The 18,943-nt window shown below is 52.1% G+C and overlaps 1 protein-coding gene across 5 annotated transcripts in view; it reads right to left on the reverse strand.

The window, feature by feature from the left end:
- The window catches only part of PIR (pirin), a 720,875-nt gene that overhangs the window by 65,105 nt on the left and 636,827 nt on the right, over nt 1-18,943 (reverse strand). For all 5 annotated transcript variants that reach the window (XM_069637176.1, XM_069637175.1, XM_069637179.1 and 2 more), the window contains exon 9: nt 2,832-2,898. In XM_069637176.1, coding sequence (XP_069493277.1) covers nt 2,832-2,898 — 67 coding nt within the window. The remainder of the gene's footprint in view (nt 1-2,831; nt 2,899-18,943) is intronic.

The raw sequence follows: 18,943 nt of genomic DNA on the forward strand, positions 1-18,943 counted from the left end.
ACGGTACCTGCGGGGAACACGGGAATGGGTTCTCCATCATCTGGCATGGCCTGCGCCACATCTTCCACCCAAGTACCATCATCTTTGGACGCCCCTCCATTTCCACCTTGGGCAGCCACATAATCTCTTGCAAATAAAATGGGGCACAATCTCACAATCTTGTCCGAACAACCTAGACTCAGAGGTCACCTCCTCTGAGAGCCATTTAGCAACATATTGCAGTTGGCTTGCTATATAATAGACTTCATAGTTAAGCAGTTTTATACCCCTTTTCTTGTGGAAATTCTGTAGCTTCCAGGGGGCCACTCTGTTCTCCGTACCATGGCACAGGAAATCCCTGCACATACTGTCCAATCTAATGAAGAACTTCTTTGGTATCAAGTGCGGTATGTTCCCAAAATAGTGCAGGAGCATAGGTAGGACCACCATCTTCAACATTGCCCCACGTCCCATCATTGCTAAGGGTAGCTTCACCCAGAATCTCATGCATCTTTCGATTTTTTTAATTGCTACCTCTGTGTTGCACTTATGCTCCTCTTCCACCGTGTGGTATATATCTATCCCCAGATAGCGAAACGTGCTAACCTCCCAAGGTATCTGTAACACTGGTAGCTGTTTCAATGGGATCCCTTTGTATCCACCCAATGGGAACATACTAGATTTCTGAGGGTTCACCGCTATACCAGACAGCCCCCCATATCTTTCCATAACCTCCAATATATATTGGAGGTTTTCTTCCGGGTGTCGCAGGTACAACAACATGTCATCCACGTATAGGGAGACCAAATGTCGCTCTCCTCCCACGGCAATGCCTATTGTATCATATTGTTGCCTCAAGTATATCGCTAGGGGTTCCAGGGCCAATATATAGAGCATGGGAGACCAAGGACATCCTTGTCTGGTATCCCTGCGGAGTTGCCATTTCTGATATCACTGTTCCTGTTTTAACTCTAGCCAGCGGTTCACTATATAACATTTTCACCCACTGTAAATATCCAGGCACCATCCCATAGCTAGCCAATGCCGCCAGGAGCCATGGCCGTTTAACCGAGTCGAAGGCCTTTATTGCGTCCAGTGACACAATTGCCAAATCACCTTTGTTCTCGTTTCCATACTCAATCACTCGATGGAGTCCTCTATGATTATTAGATATGTTCCTATTCGGGACATAGCCTGTTTGGTCAGGATGTATTAATTTGCCAATAACCCTCCTCAGTCTGTTTGCCAAAACGGCCGTTAGTATTTTGCTATCTTGATTTAACATTGACAGGGGTCTATATGAACCACAGCTATGCCCCGGCTTGTCAGGTTTGGGAAGCGGTATTATAATTGCTTCTCTAAGTGACTCTGGCAGTTTGCCTAGCTCATATGCCTCATTCAGCATTTCTAACAGTGGGGGGAGCACCTCTCCTTTAAATACTTTATAGAATTCACTTGGGAGTCCATCAGCCCCCGGAGTCTTACTGGTGGCCAGCTGTCTCACCACCTCTTCAAGCCCTTCTAAGGTAATTGGGGCATCCAGCTCCTCCTTTTCTTCAGCACTGATCTGCGGCAATCCTATATCCTCCAGTGTTTCTAATATCATCGTACTATTACTCTCCCCATCATCTCCATACAATAGCCTGTAATAGTCTGCAAATTCGTGGTTAACTTCCTCTTGGGTATCAACTGTACTACCATCCTCCCTTGTTATTGTTCTAATCATGGGTCTGGGGGTTTCACTTTTATATAGTCATGCCAAGATCCTTCCTGGTTTATCCCCTCCCGCATGTTGTCTCTGTACATATTTTTTGTAATTAAGATTGCACAGTCTATCCCAGTGCCCAGCACATTTCTGTTGCAGACCAAGTATCAGTTCAGTGTTTTCCTTGGTATTCTTTCCTTCTCTCAATGCCCTTTCGAATTCTCCCTCTGTTTCCCGTAGGTCGGCCAGGATCCCTCCTTGTAATCCTTTAGATTTTGCTATAGCTGCCCCTCTCATCACAACTTTGAAGGCTTCCCACAATGTGCCTGCCGAGTCCACACTGCCAGTATTCCTCTCAAAGTAGTTAACAATCTCCTCCCTCATATCCTTCCTAAAAACGGGGTCTCTCAGCGCCTCTGCTCTGAGGCGCCATGTCGGAATCCTCGCTCTTGGGGGTCGATATTGCTATCCGAGGATGAAGGGCGAATGGTCCGAAAGGACTCTTGCTTTGTATTCTGCTTGTGTGATGTCAGTCAGCACGTCTGGTGTGACAAAGACATAGTCCAACCTTGTATGTTACTGCTGCGGGGCAGAGTAGGCAGAAAACTATTGTTCATATTGAGTGCAGATCTGCCCAGCAGATTTTTCCACTGTGTGTCAGCAAACATTCCCCATCGGAATTTGAATGGTAGTTTTTAAACCTCTCCTTTCACTTCCTCCTATACCTCGGCACAATACGTTTGAATCTTTCTGGAAAAATTCGTACGTGCCAATTTGTTTGCTTATTGATTGATGCAGGCCAATGTTGCAAGCATGCTAAAATGTACTTATTAATAGAAAATCCAAATTAATAATAGCTGCAGGGTCACTGTTGCTGCCTATATATTATTATTAGGCGTACAACTAGTGAGGACTATTAGGCACTAATATAACTCGTTGTGATGTTATTACACATTTATCTTTTCTACAATCATGCAGTTTTGCAATGGTATCAATCAATGGGAATCTGATCCAGCTGGCTAAGAACCATGTCTTCTTAACAACCATACACAAAACAGATGTTCACTATAATGCATTACCTACATTGAGCTCATAAAAAACGCCACTAAATCAGAGCAAAATGCCATGACCTCTTGCAAAAGCTTACCATGCTGCACAACGGGTTCTCCGATTGGCTCCCCAGCAATCAAGACAAAGTGACATTTCTCAGGATCCTAAATTGAAGACAGTGACAAAAAGAAACTTGATTAGAACGTAAATCTCTTGAGGTAAAACAATGACCCAAGAATATTGAAATACAATGTAAATATGGGACCTCCTCTCGTGGCACATCATTCTCTAACTGAGCTGAAACAGGACATCCTTGAAGGTGTTCAGATGCTCGGAATACCAAACATTACATGTCTAAGTAGGATGAAGTAATCGGCCTACACTTGCTGCCCTGGTTGTGGGACTCTGTCCTTGGGACAAGCAGCAGCCCAATTATAACAAAAGACTAGCAACTTGCGGTACCTGACCCCAAAAACAAGGTGTTTGCTTTAAAAAGCAGGCATAGTCGGCTGAAAAACGGGAGAAACAAAACATCCTAAAATCATTGCCCATGCTGAGGTAGAGAAATAAGTGGAAAAATAAACGGACTCACTGTCACGTTATGCAGTGGGTTTGACAGGGGTCAAGTCTTAAAAATTAAAGTGGGGGGACTCATCAACAAATGCAAGAAATTGCCAGACATTGCCAGAAATTAGCATTTCAAGGTGAAATATGCACATTTCATTAAATTGGCTTTGCATAACCACCCAAATTGCACAGGACGAATGGCATTTGCCTTTTCATAAAATCAACACACACAAAACCAAGCGAGGGTATTTTCTTCTGATAGTGTTTTTGAAAACGTTAAAAGGTGTGCATGTTTCAAACTCCAAGAACCAATACAATGTTTTCCGTGGGACTTGCAGCACCGGAAAGGGACATTTCACCTTTAGCTGTTTGTTACTTTTCATCAGGTTATATAGTGCAGTGGTGAAGTGTCCAGCCTACACACCTGATGACTGTGTTTGCATCCCCACGGTCGACTTTAATGCATAAATTCAAAGAGGACATTCAATGTTTCTCATTTTAGCTGGGGGGGGGGGGACTGAGTCCACCCTCTGAAAAAAGTGGGTGGACTCCGTCCCCTGCGTGTACCCTCGACTTCAGCCCTGATATGCCCAGCAAGTGGCCTCCTGGCGCTGACACATGGAAGAAAGCGCTTAACTACAAAGCGGGTTTGCAATGACGGCCACTGCGGCCAGGTGGCAAGGAGGGGCATACAATATTTCAGAAATCGCCAAGGGCCAAAAGAACAAAATTGAATAAAAGAAAGTGTAAAGGGATAGAGAGCAAAATAATGAACTGCAACAGGGAACATGCTTCTGTTTAAGTAACATGGAATATATAGAGCCCAACAAAAAACGCAGTCAGTGGGCTACGACGAGAGATGGGTGAAGGTTTCTTTTCTTTTACAAAACGGAGATTTTGCTAGAAATTGGCCCTTTCTCACTTTGCACAAATACCGATGTTGCCCAAAAACGATTCGACAAAAAAGTGACTGGAAAAAAATGTTAGTAGACTTACATTTTCTCTACAGAACTCTCGAGGAAAGGGCTCAAACATGTCAGCCGACTATCTTCTTCTCCCCACCAATTTAAGGGGGAAGAGGGGCTTACTAGCCCTGATTTTCTCAATCCAAAGTATTCACAGAACACGTGATCCCTTTCCGAAGAATACGTGTATTTATGTTTAAGTCGGTTTAGTCAAACAATAGACATATTGGTACACAAGTAAAACAGAATTAGCAGCCCCGACATTTGGAGAATTCTCTATTCAATTGTGCATAACAAAAAACAGGGGGCTGTTAGCCAGATGAAAAGTGTGGATTTATTTGTTTAAATGAGCACACATGCAGTGACAGTCTTGCAATTGTTACCACTAAAGGACGAACACTTATTTAGTTTGGAAGTTTTCTGGCCAATGCGGGTCCTCCCATTGGTCAGTTGCTACACAAATAAAACATATACATTTATATGGAAAACATATTTGCCACGGTGTGCGCGTGTGGATAAATTGCATCTTAAATTTTGCACAAATAAATTATTTCTAAGCACTTGAAATATGTGCCGAAAAGAAATACAACTCCATCTTTCATGTACTTGCCAAAGTTACGTGTCACTTACCTTAATCCTTCCTTTCCTATAGGCCATGTGCGGAAATGTACTCAGAATCGCAACAGATATTGCATGTTGGCTCAAATTAATGATGTTTTATAACAAGGCAACCACAAGTCTGTCGTGTGTCATCTAAACTGCTGTCAATATTTACTTTTGCTTATGAGATTGGTGAGTTTCCTTATGCACGACTCATGCTAAATGGGTTTGGAGTCACTTGTTTGTGGCAATTCAAAATGGCATCTGCTTTGGTGCCCATTTCTGCTTCTGCACTGTCTCTGTTTATTTGTGTGTTCTATTAGCGGGTTATCTGGGTTTGCACTGTAATAAGAAGAGATCTGGCATTTGATATCGTGCACAATTAATGTTTTCTTCTCGATGCTTTCAAATTAGTCCTATTTTAGATTTAGGATTTCTCCACTTTGAAGGCATCAAAAAGCAGACAGAGAAAACAAAGTCAAGATTGGTCTCAAGCTTGTATTAACTCAAAATGCAAGATGGAGTAAGGCCTAACTTGCCCTATGCTAAGGTGGGATTTCCCTACATAAAGAAAACTAAGGATAGTCTGTGCCAGGAAGTCCAAAGCACATGTCTGTGTCCAAAACCTATACTTGCCCGCACGTCACACTGTATACAATGTGTAGGGATGTCAGCATCAAAAGAAGTAGTGTTCAAAGTAAAGTTCAGAGTCTCTTCCAGCTCTTGGCTTGCAATCAGCTTCTCCTGCCCCAAGTTCAAAATAGTTCACAATGCACAGGGGTTCCCTTCCTTGACTTCAAAATCACATAAGAGTGGGTTGCAGTTCATACACAAGCTTCTTTGTAGGTGCTTTCAGTGGTTTTTCCATACAGGGGTGGACTCGGTCTAGACGCACTTGTCGGACCACACGGTCCACCCATTATAGGTCACGAAATTGATACCCATCCTTGCTGCTTTCCATCACCAATGGGCCACTGCTTCAACGTGACAGTGATGCTTGATTTATTCACCTATGTCACACTTTCCAGACACTGTACCATGGCTTGGTTGGCCACCATGCACTTATTACACTTCCTTGTATTGCCTTGGCCCTTGTCAATGCATGTTTTCTCCTAATATACAGTTCCTTGAATTCTCTTGGCTGTGGCCAATGCTTGTTTTCTCATATAATACAGTTCTTTGTATCAGGCAGATTTGTAACCTTTCTTTCACTCAGATCAATATTAAAAAGTGCTCAAACTTGCTTTCAGTCCTATCCGTATTCAAAAGTGCTTATATTTGCTTTTACTCAATTCGGTATTCATAGATATGCTTGCCTCTGTTCAAATCAACGTTCATTGCTTGCTTTGCATATTCACCTGTTAGCTCAGTGCTTCCCTTCTTGGTACACTCACCGGTTGGAGCTTACGGCTTTCCCGCAAAGTCCTCTGCTGCCACAAGTTCTCTTCTCCCCATGCAGTACCCTGCTTGCTCTCCCGGTGGCTCTCCGTGGCGTCGCTCACGTAGCGATGCTCCTCCTGCAGCTATGGACTCGCACAACCGCTTCACTCGGTCACACCGGTCTCCCTCTTGTGGTCTGCTACCGGCCTCCAGCATCCTTCGGCTTTGCTTCGCGCTGCATAAACTCTGCATCTTCCAATGGGTTTTGAGCGCTCCGCTTACCACACCGCTGTTCCGCAGAGGTCTGCTTGCACCCAGCAGCCATGCTTCAACAGCTGCCTCCATTTCGGCGATGATTCTGGCTTTTAAAGTTCTCGCCACCATGATTGGTCCAAAAAGGACTTGACCGCTCACTGTTGAAACAGTAGTCCTGCCTTACTCTTGTTGTCCACCTCCTCGTCCCAGTACACAACAGAGGTCTGTATATGTATGCATCAGAAAAATTAGGATGTGTTTTTCTAGTTGGCCTCTTCCTCGTCCCAGGTGTTCTTGGGGAAGGTTTTAAAGGAAGAACTGGCAAAGGCCTGGCAATAACCTATAAAAGGCTTGTGGGATAGAGGGTTCATTATGAAAAAGAAATGGGGGATCTCATGTCTAACCTAAGGACGTCCTCGCCCCACTCCCCAAGTATCCTCCACCTAGGGGATCATCCCTCGCATATCCACGGCCAGGTTCGGGATCCAAGAGCGATGGCCTTTCCTTGGACACCCGAGAGGAGGATACAGGGGGAAAAGAAGTGAGGATGTCCTCAGGTTCCTCACACCACTGACCTCTCAGAAATTGATGTAGTACTCTTGAAGGTTTCCACCTTCCAAAATGCAAACTCAAATTGCAGGTCCTGCCAATTCAATCTGATCCTAATTCGATCCTGTTCAACTATTCGATTCTCCATTCATAAGGATTTTAGTTGGCAAAACGCACCTTTTCCAATCCCCATTTATAACCATCCCATATTTTGACAGCAAGTGAATATCAAATCTCCATCGGAAAAAGGTCTATTCTGGAACCAATCTGGCATTCACTTAATCTTGGGGGTTCTTTCAAGTCTCTAACTGCCTCTCAGTCTTGAGTGCTTGGGAATGTCTCCCCTCTCTCTCTCTCTCTCTCTCTCTCTCTCTCTCTCTCTCTCTCTGTCTCTCTCTCTCTCTCTCTCTCTCTCTCTGTCTCTCTCTCTCAGAGAGAGATGGGGAGATGGGGGGGTTCCTGTCTTTCGATTTCAGCTTTTATCCCCTCCTCAACCAGTATAGTGGCACTGTTATGACCTCTCCTTCGTCATAGGGTTCACTCATCAAGGACACTCAGGATACTCAGGCCGGGTACTCTTAGTGGTTACTTTATTAGCTTCTTAGTTACAGGATCAGATGTCATCAAGTCATTGAGATATCAAGAGGATAAGGGATAAGAGCCCACTTGCTCCCACCACCCAGGCTCACATATTGTAACTGCCTGGGTTAGAACCAATTCAACTCCAAACATTCTAACCTCACACTCCACACTCACAGCCTACATTCTGATGATGACATCAATCCTGGCACAGCACACATGCAAGCACAAAAGCCAACCCTAACAGGCACTCAGTGAGTGGTATGACAAATCAAGACGGGGCTATAAGAAGGGGGCAAGTCCAAAGTGTGTTTGGTATGGACTAAAGGAGGCTTTAGGTGGCTTAAGCAAGAGATCCCTGCCCCAAACTGTACATCAGGAGAACCTTCAAAAAATGTACTTTGGGCCACTGCGTTGCCCAAGGTGTTCTTGTCTGCATCCAGGCTGCATACTGCAAATAAAGCTCCCTCTGCCTCAGTTTCTTAAATACATTACTGCCTGCTGCCCACCCTTTTTTGTTCTGGTGTGCAGAGGCCAATATACACGTCTATTGATAATCTGTAGTTATTAGCTCCCATTGCTTTTTTAGGGTGTTGCAAATGGAAAAAGCTCCAGGGTGGGGCTGATAACATACACACATTCCCTGGGAAGGGTCATCGCCCAAACTAAAGGCTGTGTCATTTAAAACATGCGTTTGCCTGCCAAAGACAGACCTCTTCAAAAAAAGTTGTTAACTTATAGCTGACATGTTTCCCCTGCTTTTAGCTCTTTGGTGTGAGGCATGAAATATGCTTGAAGATTTATGAAGTACAATGTGAAGCTCAGCATATGCAATAGCAGCTATAAAACCATGGAGAAATCATCCATTGAAGTTTATTTTTGGACACACCCCTTTTATAATCTATGCACCACACAGCTGCCTCAGCCAGTCTAGGGAGGTGAGGCGGGATAGGTAAGGGAGCCCCCCAAACTGCATTTTGAAATGGGACCCATTATCTTCAGCCTAATCCTGAAGTCACATACGAGAAGGGGGACAACTAGCACAAACAGTGTCTTGTGGCTGCTTTGCATAAAGTCAAAGTGCATTTTTAGGACATAAGAACGACTACACATTTTTAAATTTGACACAGGGTCGATTCATGGAAATAATGTGCGCCGAAAATTCCCGCACAGAGGTGCCAAAACGTGCGAATCGCAGTGCAAGCCTGAAAAAAACGTGCGCCAAAATGTGCGCTAACAAAAAGCACCCATATACAGCCATGATGAATGGGCCATACAGTGGCCCTCTAGGACAAATGAAGTGCAAAGGGGTACCGACAAACACGGACACCCGCTGTGTGAAAAATAGCGTGTGCGTGTGTTCCACACGCGATTGGCCTGGGTACGTGTACTTTGGTGTGCGCGGGATGTTCCACACGCGATGAGCTGGGTACGTGTACTACGGGGTGCGCGGGAAGTTCCACACGCGATTAGCCTGGGTACGTGTGTTTCGGGGTGCGCGGGAAGTTCCACACGCGATTGGCCTGGGTACGTGTACTTCGGGGTGCGCGGGAAGTTCCGCACGCGATGAGCCTGGGTACGTGTACTATGGGCTGCGCGGGACGTTCCACACGCGATTAGCCTGGGTACGTGTGTTTCGGGGTGCGCGGGAAGTTCCACATGTGATTGGCCTGGGTACGTCTACTCCAGGGTGCACGGGAAGTTCCACACGCGATTGGCCAGGGTACGTGTACTTCGGGGTGCGCGGGAAGTTCCACACGTGATTGTCCTGGATACGTGTACTTCGGGATGCGCGTGAAGTTCCACACACGATTGTCCTGGGTACGTGTACTTCGGGTGCGCAGGAAGTTCCACACGCGATTGGCCTGGGTATGTGTATTCCGAGGTGCGCGGGAAGATTCACACGCAATTTCAGCAGGGTACGTGTATTTCGGTGGTGCCGGGGAATGCTACACGTGATTTGGCCATGTGGGTCCTCCCAGGTGTTCCCTTTACACCCTCCACAGCCCCTGCAGGCAGCCCACACCACTGGGGACTACCCTGCACCCCTGCTCATGTCCCACAGGCAACCCATCCACCATGGCCATGCCCACCAGCCAACCCACATGTCACCTTGCACTACTGATCACCAACACATGTCTCCCAGCACCCCCACCCCCAGCAGTGCAGGGGCACCCTCCACCAGGCCCCCAAACATGTCTACCACCACCCCCACCCCCCAGCAGTGCAGGGGCAGCCTCCACCAGGCCCCCACTCATGTCTCCCACCACCACCACCCCCCAGCCACCAGGGGCAGCCTCCACCAGGCCCCCACTCATGTCTCCCATCACCCCACCCCCCCAGCCACCAGGGGCAGCCTCCACCAGGCCCCCACTCATGTCTCCCATCACCCTCACCCCCCAGCCACCAGGGGCAGCCTCCACCAGGCCCCCACTCATGTCTCCCATCACCCCCAAACCCCAGCCACCAGGGGCAGCCTCCACCAGGCCCCCACTCATGTCTCCCATCACCCCCACCCCCCAGCAGTGCAGGGGCAGCCTCCACCAGGCCACCACTCATGTCTACCATTACCCCCACCCCCCTGCCACCAGGGGCAGCCTCCACCAGGCCCCCACTCATGTCTCCCACCACACCCACCCCCCAGCCACCAGGGGCACCCTCCACCAGGACCCCACACATGTCCCCCTGCACCCCCACCCCCCAGCAGTGCAGGGGCAGCCTCCACCAGGCCCCCACTCATGTCTCCCACCACCCCACCCCCCAGCAGTGCAGGGGCAGCCTCCACCAGGCCCCCACTCATGTCTACCATTACCCCCACCCCCCAGGGGCAGCCTCCACCAGGTCCCCACTCATGTCTCCCATCACCCCCACCACACAGCCACCAGGGGCACCCTCCACCAGGCCCCCACTCATGTCTCCCATCACCGCCACCCCACAGCCACCAGGGGCACCCTCCACCAGGCCCCCACTCATGTCTACCACCACCCCCACCCCCAGCAGTGCAGGGGCAGCCTCCACCAGGCCCACACTCATGTCTACCATTACCCCCAGCCACCAGGGGCAGCCTCCACCAGGCCCCCACTATTGTCTCCCATCACCTCCACCCCCAGCCACCAGGGGCAGCCTCCACCAGGCCCCCACTCATGTCTCCCATCACCCCCACCCCCCAGCCACCAGGGGCAGCCTCCACCAGGCCCCCACTCATGTCTCCCACCACCCCCACCCCCAGCAGTGCAGGGGCAGCCTCCACCAGGCCCCCACTCATGTCTACCATTACCCCCACCCCCCCAGCCACCAGGGGCAGCCTCCACCAGGCCCCCACTCATGTCTCCCATCACCCCCCCAGCCACCAGGGGCAGCCTCCACCAGGCCCCCACTCATGTCTCCCACCAGCCCCACCCCCCAGCAGTGCAGGGGCAGCCTCCACCAGGCCACCACTCATGTCTACCATTACCGCCACCCCCCAGCCACCAGGCGCACCCTCCACCAGGCCCCCACTCATGTCTCCCACCACCCCCACCCCCCAGCCACCAGGGGCAGCCTACACCAGGCCCCCACTCTTGTCTCCCACCACCCCCACCCCCAGCAGTGCAGGGGCAGCCTCCACCAGGCCACCACTCATGTCTCCCATCACCCCCACCCCCCAGCCACCAGGGGCAGCCTCCACCAGGCCCCCACTCATGTCTCCCATCTCCCCCACCCCCCAGCAGTGCAGGGGCACCCTCCACCAGGCCCCCACTCATGTCTCCCACCACCCCCACCCCACAGACACCAGGGGCACCCTCCACCAGGCCCCCACTCATGTCTCCCATCACCCCCACCCCCCAGCCACCAGGGGCAGCCTCCACCAGGCCCCCACTCATGTCTCCCATCAACCCCACCACACAGCCACCAGGGGCACCCTCCACCAGGCCCCCACCCATGTCTACCACCACCCCCACCCCCCAGCAGTGCAGGGGCAGCCTCCACCAGGCCCCCACTCATGTCCCCCTGCACCCTCACCCCCCAGCAGTGCTGGGGCAGCCTCCACCAGGCGCCCACACATGTCCCCCTGCATCCCCACCCCCAGCAGTGCAGGGGCAGCCTCCACCAGGCCCCCACTCATGTCCCTCACCACCCCCACCCCCCAGCCACCAGGGGCAGCCTCCACCAGGCCCCCACTCATGTCTCCCATCACCCCCCCAGCCACCAGGGGCAGCCTCCACCAGGCCCCCACTCATGTCTCCCACCAGCCCCACCCCCCAGCAGTGCAGGGGCAGCCTCCACCAGGCCACCACTCAGGTCTACCATTACCGCCACCCCCCAGCCACCAGGCGCACCCTCCACCAGGCCCCTACTCATGTCTCCCACCACCCCCACCCCCCAGCCACCAGGGGCAGCCTCCACCAGGCCCCCACTCATGTCTCCCACCACCCCCACCCCCAGCAGTGCAGGGGCAGCCTCCACCAGGCCACCACTCATGTCTCCCATCACCCCCCACCCCCCAGCCACCAGGGGCAGCCTCCACCAGGCCCCCACTCATGTCTCCCATCTCCCCCACCCCCCAGCAGTGCAGGGGCACCCTCCACCAGGCCCCCGCTCATGTCTCCCACCACCCCCACCCCACAGACACCAGGGGCACCCTCCACCAGGCCCCCACTCATGTCTCCCATCACCCCCACCCCACAGCCACCAGGGGCACCCTCCACCAGGCCCCCACCCATGTCTACCACCACCCCCACCCCTCAGCAGTGCAGGGGCAGCCTCCACCAGGCCCCCACTCATGTCCCCCTGCACCCCCACCCCCCAGCAGTGCTGGGGCAGCCTCCACCAGGCGCCCACACATGTCCCCCTGCATCCCCACCCCCCAGCAGTGCAGGGGCAGCCTCCACCAGGCCCCCACTCATGTCCCCCACCACCCCCACCCCCCAGCCACCAGGGGCAGCCTCCACCAGGCCCCCACTCATGTCTCCCACCACTCCCACCCCACAGCAGTGCAGGGCCAGCCTCCACCAGGCCACCACTCATGTCTACCATTACCCCCACCCCCCAGCCACCAGGGGCACCCTCCACCAGGCCCCCACTCATGTCTCCCACCACCCCCACCCCACAGCCACCAGGGGCACCCTCCACCAGGTCCCCACTCATGTCTCCCATCACCCCCAACCCCCAGCAGTGCGATTTGCCTGGGTACGTGTATTTCTGGGGTGCGCGGGTAGTCTCCCATGCGATACCATCAGGGTACGTGTATTATGAGTCCGCGTGAACTTCCACATGCGATACCAGCAGGCTACGTGTTTTACGGGGTTCGCGCCCTCGATTTCCCTCGACTTCCACATGCGATACCAGCAGGCTACGTGTTTTACGGGGTTCGCGCCCTCGATTTCTACGGTGTGGCACAATTCCCCAAAGTGCTAGGTGCCATTGACTGCACCCATGTGGCACTACGTCCCCCCACGGCATCTGAGCACATCTATAGGAACCGCAAGCACTGGCATTCCATCAACGTGCAGGTAGTATGTAATGCCAAGGGAATCATCACCTCAGTATATGCCAACTATCCAGGGTCCACCCATGACAGCTTCATTTACCGAATGTCTACCCTAAGCCGGGACCTAGAAGCTAGGCAGCATGGCGATACATGGCTGCTTGGTGAGTATGAATGCCACTGCGCATGCATGCATGTCAGATGTAGAGTTATGTCACTACCCCACTAATGATACCCATCACCTCCTCACCAGGGGACAGTGCCTACCCTCTGAGCACCCACATGATGACGCCAATTCGGAACGCCATCACGCCACCAGAGGTAAGCTACAACACAGCCCATATTGCAACCCGGGGCATAGTGGAGCGCACATTCGGAGTGCTCAAATCACGCTTTCGCTCCCTTGACCGTGCTGGCGGGCAGCTGTTATATGCGCCCCCAGTAGTGTGCAGGATCATAATGGCAGCATGTGACCTGCACAATGTTGCAACACGCCGGGGCCTGGCTGTGGACATGGTGGTGCCCCCACATCCCCAACCACATGCACGCCCGCTGCGCATGGGAGGGGAGAGGGCATGGGGTGAGGAAGCCCGTACGCAGCTGGTGGCTAATTACTTCACATAGAAATCACACCCCTGTGGAGTACACACAGCCCTGGCACATACCATCTGATAAGCAATGATGACTCGACCTGAGAATTATGACGAACAAAGGGACAGTCAAGTGTCAGAACCATAGCAGCATGAGATTGTTCATGTGGAAGTGTCACAATGTGTACATCCCTTCCTTACACAAACACAACCAATGCAGTGTCATCAAAAGGCACACTTCCATGCTGCAGAAATGAATACCCACTTGCAAAATACTACATGAAAACAGTGCCATGTCACCCAACCCCTCCCCGGCACGGCCACACAAAACACCATGGCATGTCATGCAATGTGAGAGCAAACAAATTAATCCCCAGAACATGCCCCAAGTGTCACCAGCTACAGTGTCCCTAATGGAAACATGGCCACACAAGAAATGCTCACAGTAATGCAGGACCTACAACACACATTACCAAATACTTACCAAGAATACCAATCACCTACACAACCTCCAACCTACCTTAAACATGACATTACAGACTAAAAAATTTGCTAGCCTCACTAACTGATGATGCCAGCACTTCAAACACTTCCAAGTATACAGTGTTAGCGCCACGCAAGAGTGTAGGTGCACTGCTTACAACATGGACTCCAGTTCCAAGGTGGACCGCCTTGTGAAGACGTGAGAAATGGACCTGCAAATTAGGAGGATGAGATGGATGCAGAGGCACATATCAATACACCATGCAGTGTACAATACAACAACAATATGCACTATGAATGTATACACGGTATTGACTACAGACTGGCCACACAGCTCATGGGAGTCCAATGTCACCATGTACATCAATGTCACTTGGGCACACCCTTTGCAAGCCCATGGAAACGGAAAGCAGGAGGGGCATGTGTCACAAAAACCCAAGCATCTGAACCAAATTCATGACAAGCCTGCATGTGCCAAGCCACAAAGCAGCGTATGCCCACGGGAGCCACACAAGGCAACACACTGTCCCCAAAAATAAATAAATAAATAAAAAAACAAATGGCCATTAATGGGCCCGGGGGTGGGGGAGGCCACCCAGGAGGTCCGAGGACAGGGTGCACACCAAAACCCACCTGTGTGGATCTTGCGAAAAAAAACACCTCCATGGGCTCATGGCCTACAAGGCTACCCTATTGCGGGAGAATCACTGCTGTCGCTCTCCTCACCCTCTGCAGCTGCATCAGGAGGTGGTGGCACTATGGGAGGCAGCCCACGCAAAGCCCTAGTCTCTTCCTCCATGGCTGCAAGCATGCGGGTGTGGTAGGTCTCGTTCTGGAGGATAATTGTGTGGAGGTCCCCATGCAACAACTCACGGGATGCCCGGACCTCCGCCCTAGTTGCCTGCATCTCAGCTGAGAGCGTACGTGTGAGACGCTCCAGCTGCTGTTCTGTCCTTCTGTTTGTTGAAGCCTCAAGCTCAACAAGAGTCGTCCTGAGGTGAAGGAGTTCCACCCTCAGGGCTTCCCTGTGGCCCTGGGACTCTATGGAAATGGCTTCCTGCAGAGTCGCCAGTGCCGCCCGCCTGTCCCTGTCGGACGCCAACATGTCCTCCCTGTGTGACTGGCAGATGGAGTCTGTTGCCTGCTGTAGTCGCTCCATCAGCCTTTCGGGGGGGGACAATGGAAGTGGCCACCCTATCCATGGCCTGAGCCATCATCTCTGATGATGCTGCCTGTTGGGTTACCATACCGTATATGGATTGCTCCCATGCGGTATTGCCAGGTGGCGGACGGCCACCACGTTGGCGGGCACCACACCTGTCTGGGGCAAGGCGAACTGCGCCTTGCTGTGCCGGCACTGCCTGAGGCTGCAGGACTGCATTCCCCCTCTGATCTGCTGGCCCAGGAACAGGATCAGATGTCACAGAGTGTGACCCTGCATCCGTAACCACCAAAGGCGTACCTGCCAACACTGACATCCCCATTGAGGGTTCTAACCCTGGTGCAGGTGGGTCGGACAGAACAGAATCCCTCCCAGGAACACTCACCTCCGACGGCACATAGGTCTCATCATCCGAATCGACACCTGAATACAGCTCAGGGGAGGTGCAGCCAGAGACACCCCTTGAGAGCACGACCTGCAGCAGTTGTGGGTTCTCACCCACCACCACACCACCACACCACGTCCCTCACTGGTGGTCGGTCGGGTCTGAGACCCCTCCTGGGTCTGCACCATCTCCACAACTCCAGCAGTATCAAGTGCGTCATCCCCTGCAAAGACATAAAATAAAACAAATGGAAACAGGCATTAGCACTATGGCACACAATTAGGGCTGAGAGGCTACATTAACAGTACTTGATTGACACATGTCCCACATGACTAAAACCCTCCTATGCATGCACCGTCACTGCGTGTGAAGGGTAGGCAGATGGCACACATTGATAACACCAAGATGGAAGATGAACACATTTGCTGCATGCTGCCTAGCAGTGGCATCACACATTGGCCAGTGATTGGCAGGTCAAATACACATGCCATCACACAGATGGCATGTACCCTAGCCATGAAGTGAAGAGGGAGAGGAGGGCACCAATTGTTCATTCAGTCCAGTTTGCTCATGAAATTGATTTTTTCATTGAAATGGTTCAAATGTTTAACCTGGAGCTGCCAGTCCAAAATGGTCCTATAGCACAGGGACATGTCTAAACAAATCATGTCCAGGAAACAAAGCCAGTCCACTGTACCATAGCCATGTCAGACATGTGACAATAGGACTGAGAAATCCCGAGTAAAAGTGGTGGTATGCAAACAATCTGCCTGAATAAACAGAGGTAAATAAGCAACTATGTTGTGGCAAGATGACACTTTAAGGGCAACTGGCGTGGTGTTGGGCTGGATGTCTAATGTTGGCAGAAGGGATGCTGCTATACCCAAATGCTGGTGCGCAGAATGTATAGGATGAGGCACATGGGTGACCCAAACCACTCAGGCACACACACCCTCACGTGGCACCCAAACAGAAGCCCTCCCACACACACCATGCACAAGGATGACACACACATGCATGTGCACTCACCGGACAATGCCTCGTAATCTGCCAGTTCTCCCACGCCTTGGATCTGTTCCTCCGTGACTTAGGTCCCAGCAACCTGCTCATGTGGAGTGAGTTCTATGTCGTCTGCTGGAGACCCACCTCCAGTCACTAGAGTTGCGGCATGACTTGAGGCCAGCTTATTCTTTGCCCTGCGCTTCAGGTCATTGCAGCGCTTGTAGCATTCAGTAGCTGTGCGCCTCACGATTCCAAGGGCACTTATGATGTCCGCAATGGTCCACCAGTGTGCCTGACGTTGTGCAGGTGTGGTCTTGGATCCTGCAACAATCACCATTTCGCGGTCATGTGCGGACACATACTCTACAAGTGCATTCAGTTCGGCCTCATTGAAGCTGGGCTTCCTTGACGGCCGGACTGTGTCGCCGTGTCTGGGGCATCAGCCTCTACTGGACGAGCACTCTTCCTCTTCCGCTTGGAAGGTGGTGGGGATCCTGAGTGTCCTACGCCGCTCTGGACACTAGGGGCAGGAGCCCCGGTGGACTCTGTACTAGGAGTGTGGGATTGCACACTCAGCATGGGAGTTGGTGCAGGCATTAGCTCAAGTGTGATGGTGTCAGGGGGAATGTCAGCATGATGGACTTGGACCGACACTGTCCTGGCTGGGTGTGTGAGAGGTGGGGTGGATGGAGTCGCAGCTGCCCCTGCAGCCTCCCCAGCCTGCCTACGCGGGGCAGCAGATGACCTAGCTGCCCCTGATCCACGTGGCCTGATGACACCAATGTTCACCGGCGCACGTGGCCTAGATCTGCTGACCTGGAAGTCAGCCATGGAGTCACCCTGTGCCAGGTCTGGTTCCACAGTGGGCTGGTCCAACAAGGGCTGAGCATGGATGGTGTCAGCCACGTTAACCTCAACCAGGGGGGGGGCATGGGTGTCCCTGACTGCTCCTCCACACATGGGGGGTTAGGGGCACCCTGCAAGTCACGGCCACGTCCCCTACCGGATCCACCACGGCCACCACTTGGAGCTCGGCCACCTTTGCCACCCTTACGGCTTGTTCGCCTCCCAGCCATGGCACTGATGTTATTGTGCGTATGGGAGTCGATGTGAACTAATGTCGTGGGCAATTGGGGGTCAAAGGGGTTGGGTACTAGATGGTAATCGTACCCTAGTGCTCTAGCAAGGCTGTATGTCACCCCTGGGGAAAGATGACGGGTCACGCAACGCACAGGCACCCCAAAAAAGGGAAGTAAGGTGCACGCAACCCCTCCTAGACCACGTGTGTGGAAAAATAAACCTGCACTATGCTGTGGCACCCAGAAACACAAGAATGAACGTATGCATGTCACACGCAGCCTAGAATGACTTCTGAAGGTGTACGCGACACACGGGGCAAGCATAGATGTTAAATACATGCGCGACTCACCGTCTGCCAGGAACAAAAGCGTGAAAAATATGCGCGTGTGCGCGTTGGCAACACCCCCGCCAAAAGAAGAATTGTACGCTGTCTGAGGAGACAGGACAACAGTAGAAGGGAACGCTGTTTGAGGAAACAGGCCCAGGTAAAAGAGGAAAAGAGAAAAAGCTGTCAGAGGTAACAGGGAGTACGAACTGGAAATGCTGTGAAGTAAATCGCGTGTGAACCGACAAGAAGTACAGATTTCACCCACTCGCTCTCCATGAAAAGCACGTACAAGGAAATGGCGTTCTACATGTACCTTTTATACACACGCCACAGACGCGCATACGTGATGAGGCCATTTCCACCAATTACACGCTTTGACACTCGGACGTGTATCTTTTTTTTTTACACGCGCCATTCTCTACGGCCATGCGCATGACGTCACAGCTGCGCATGGGGGCCTTTGGGCCAATGAATCCTCGAATTACACGCAGACGTGCAGGACTTTTCACGTGCCAAATCACTCCGTATCAAGCTGGCCACGCGTAAGCACACGGAAGACCACGCTCCTGCCCAGAAAGCCGATTTACTGCCCCCCCATACCCCCAACCACGCTCCCAACTGCCATCTGCTGCTGCCTGACTGCCTGCTGCCCACGTGCCCTGCCATTTGCTGCCTGCACATCAGCCAGGGGTGCTGTTGCTGTGACCACCCCTGCTGGAACCTAAGACTCCCGACTGGGATTCCATCGCTCCACAGCCCAGCCCCAGGACCCAGTTGCCCAAACACTCCTGCCTCTGGGGTTGTCATGTCGGGCACT

The sequence above is a fragment of the Ambystoma mexicanum genome, chromosome 7p (assembly GCF_040938575.1).
Source record: "Ambystoma mexicanum isolate Mex_15411 chromosome 7p, UKY_AmexF1_1, whole genome shotgun sequence".
NCBI lineage: Eukaryota > Metazoa > Chordata > Amphibia > Caudata > Ambystomatidae > Ambystoma > Ambystoma mexicanum.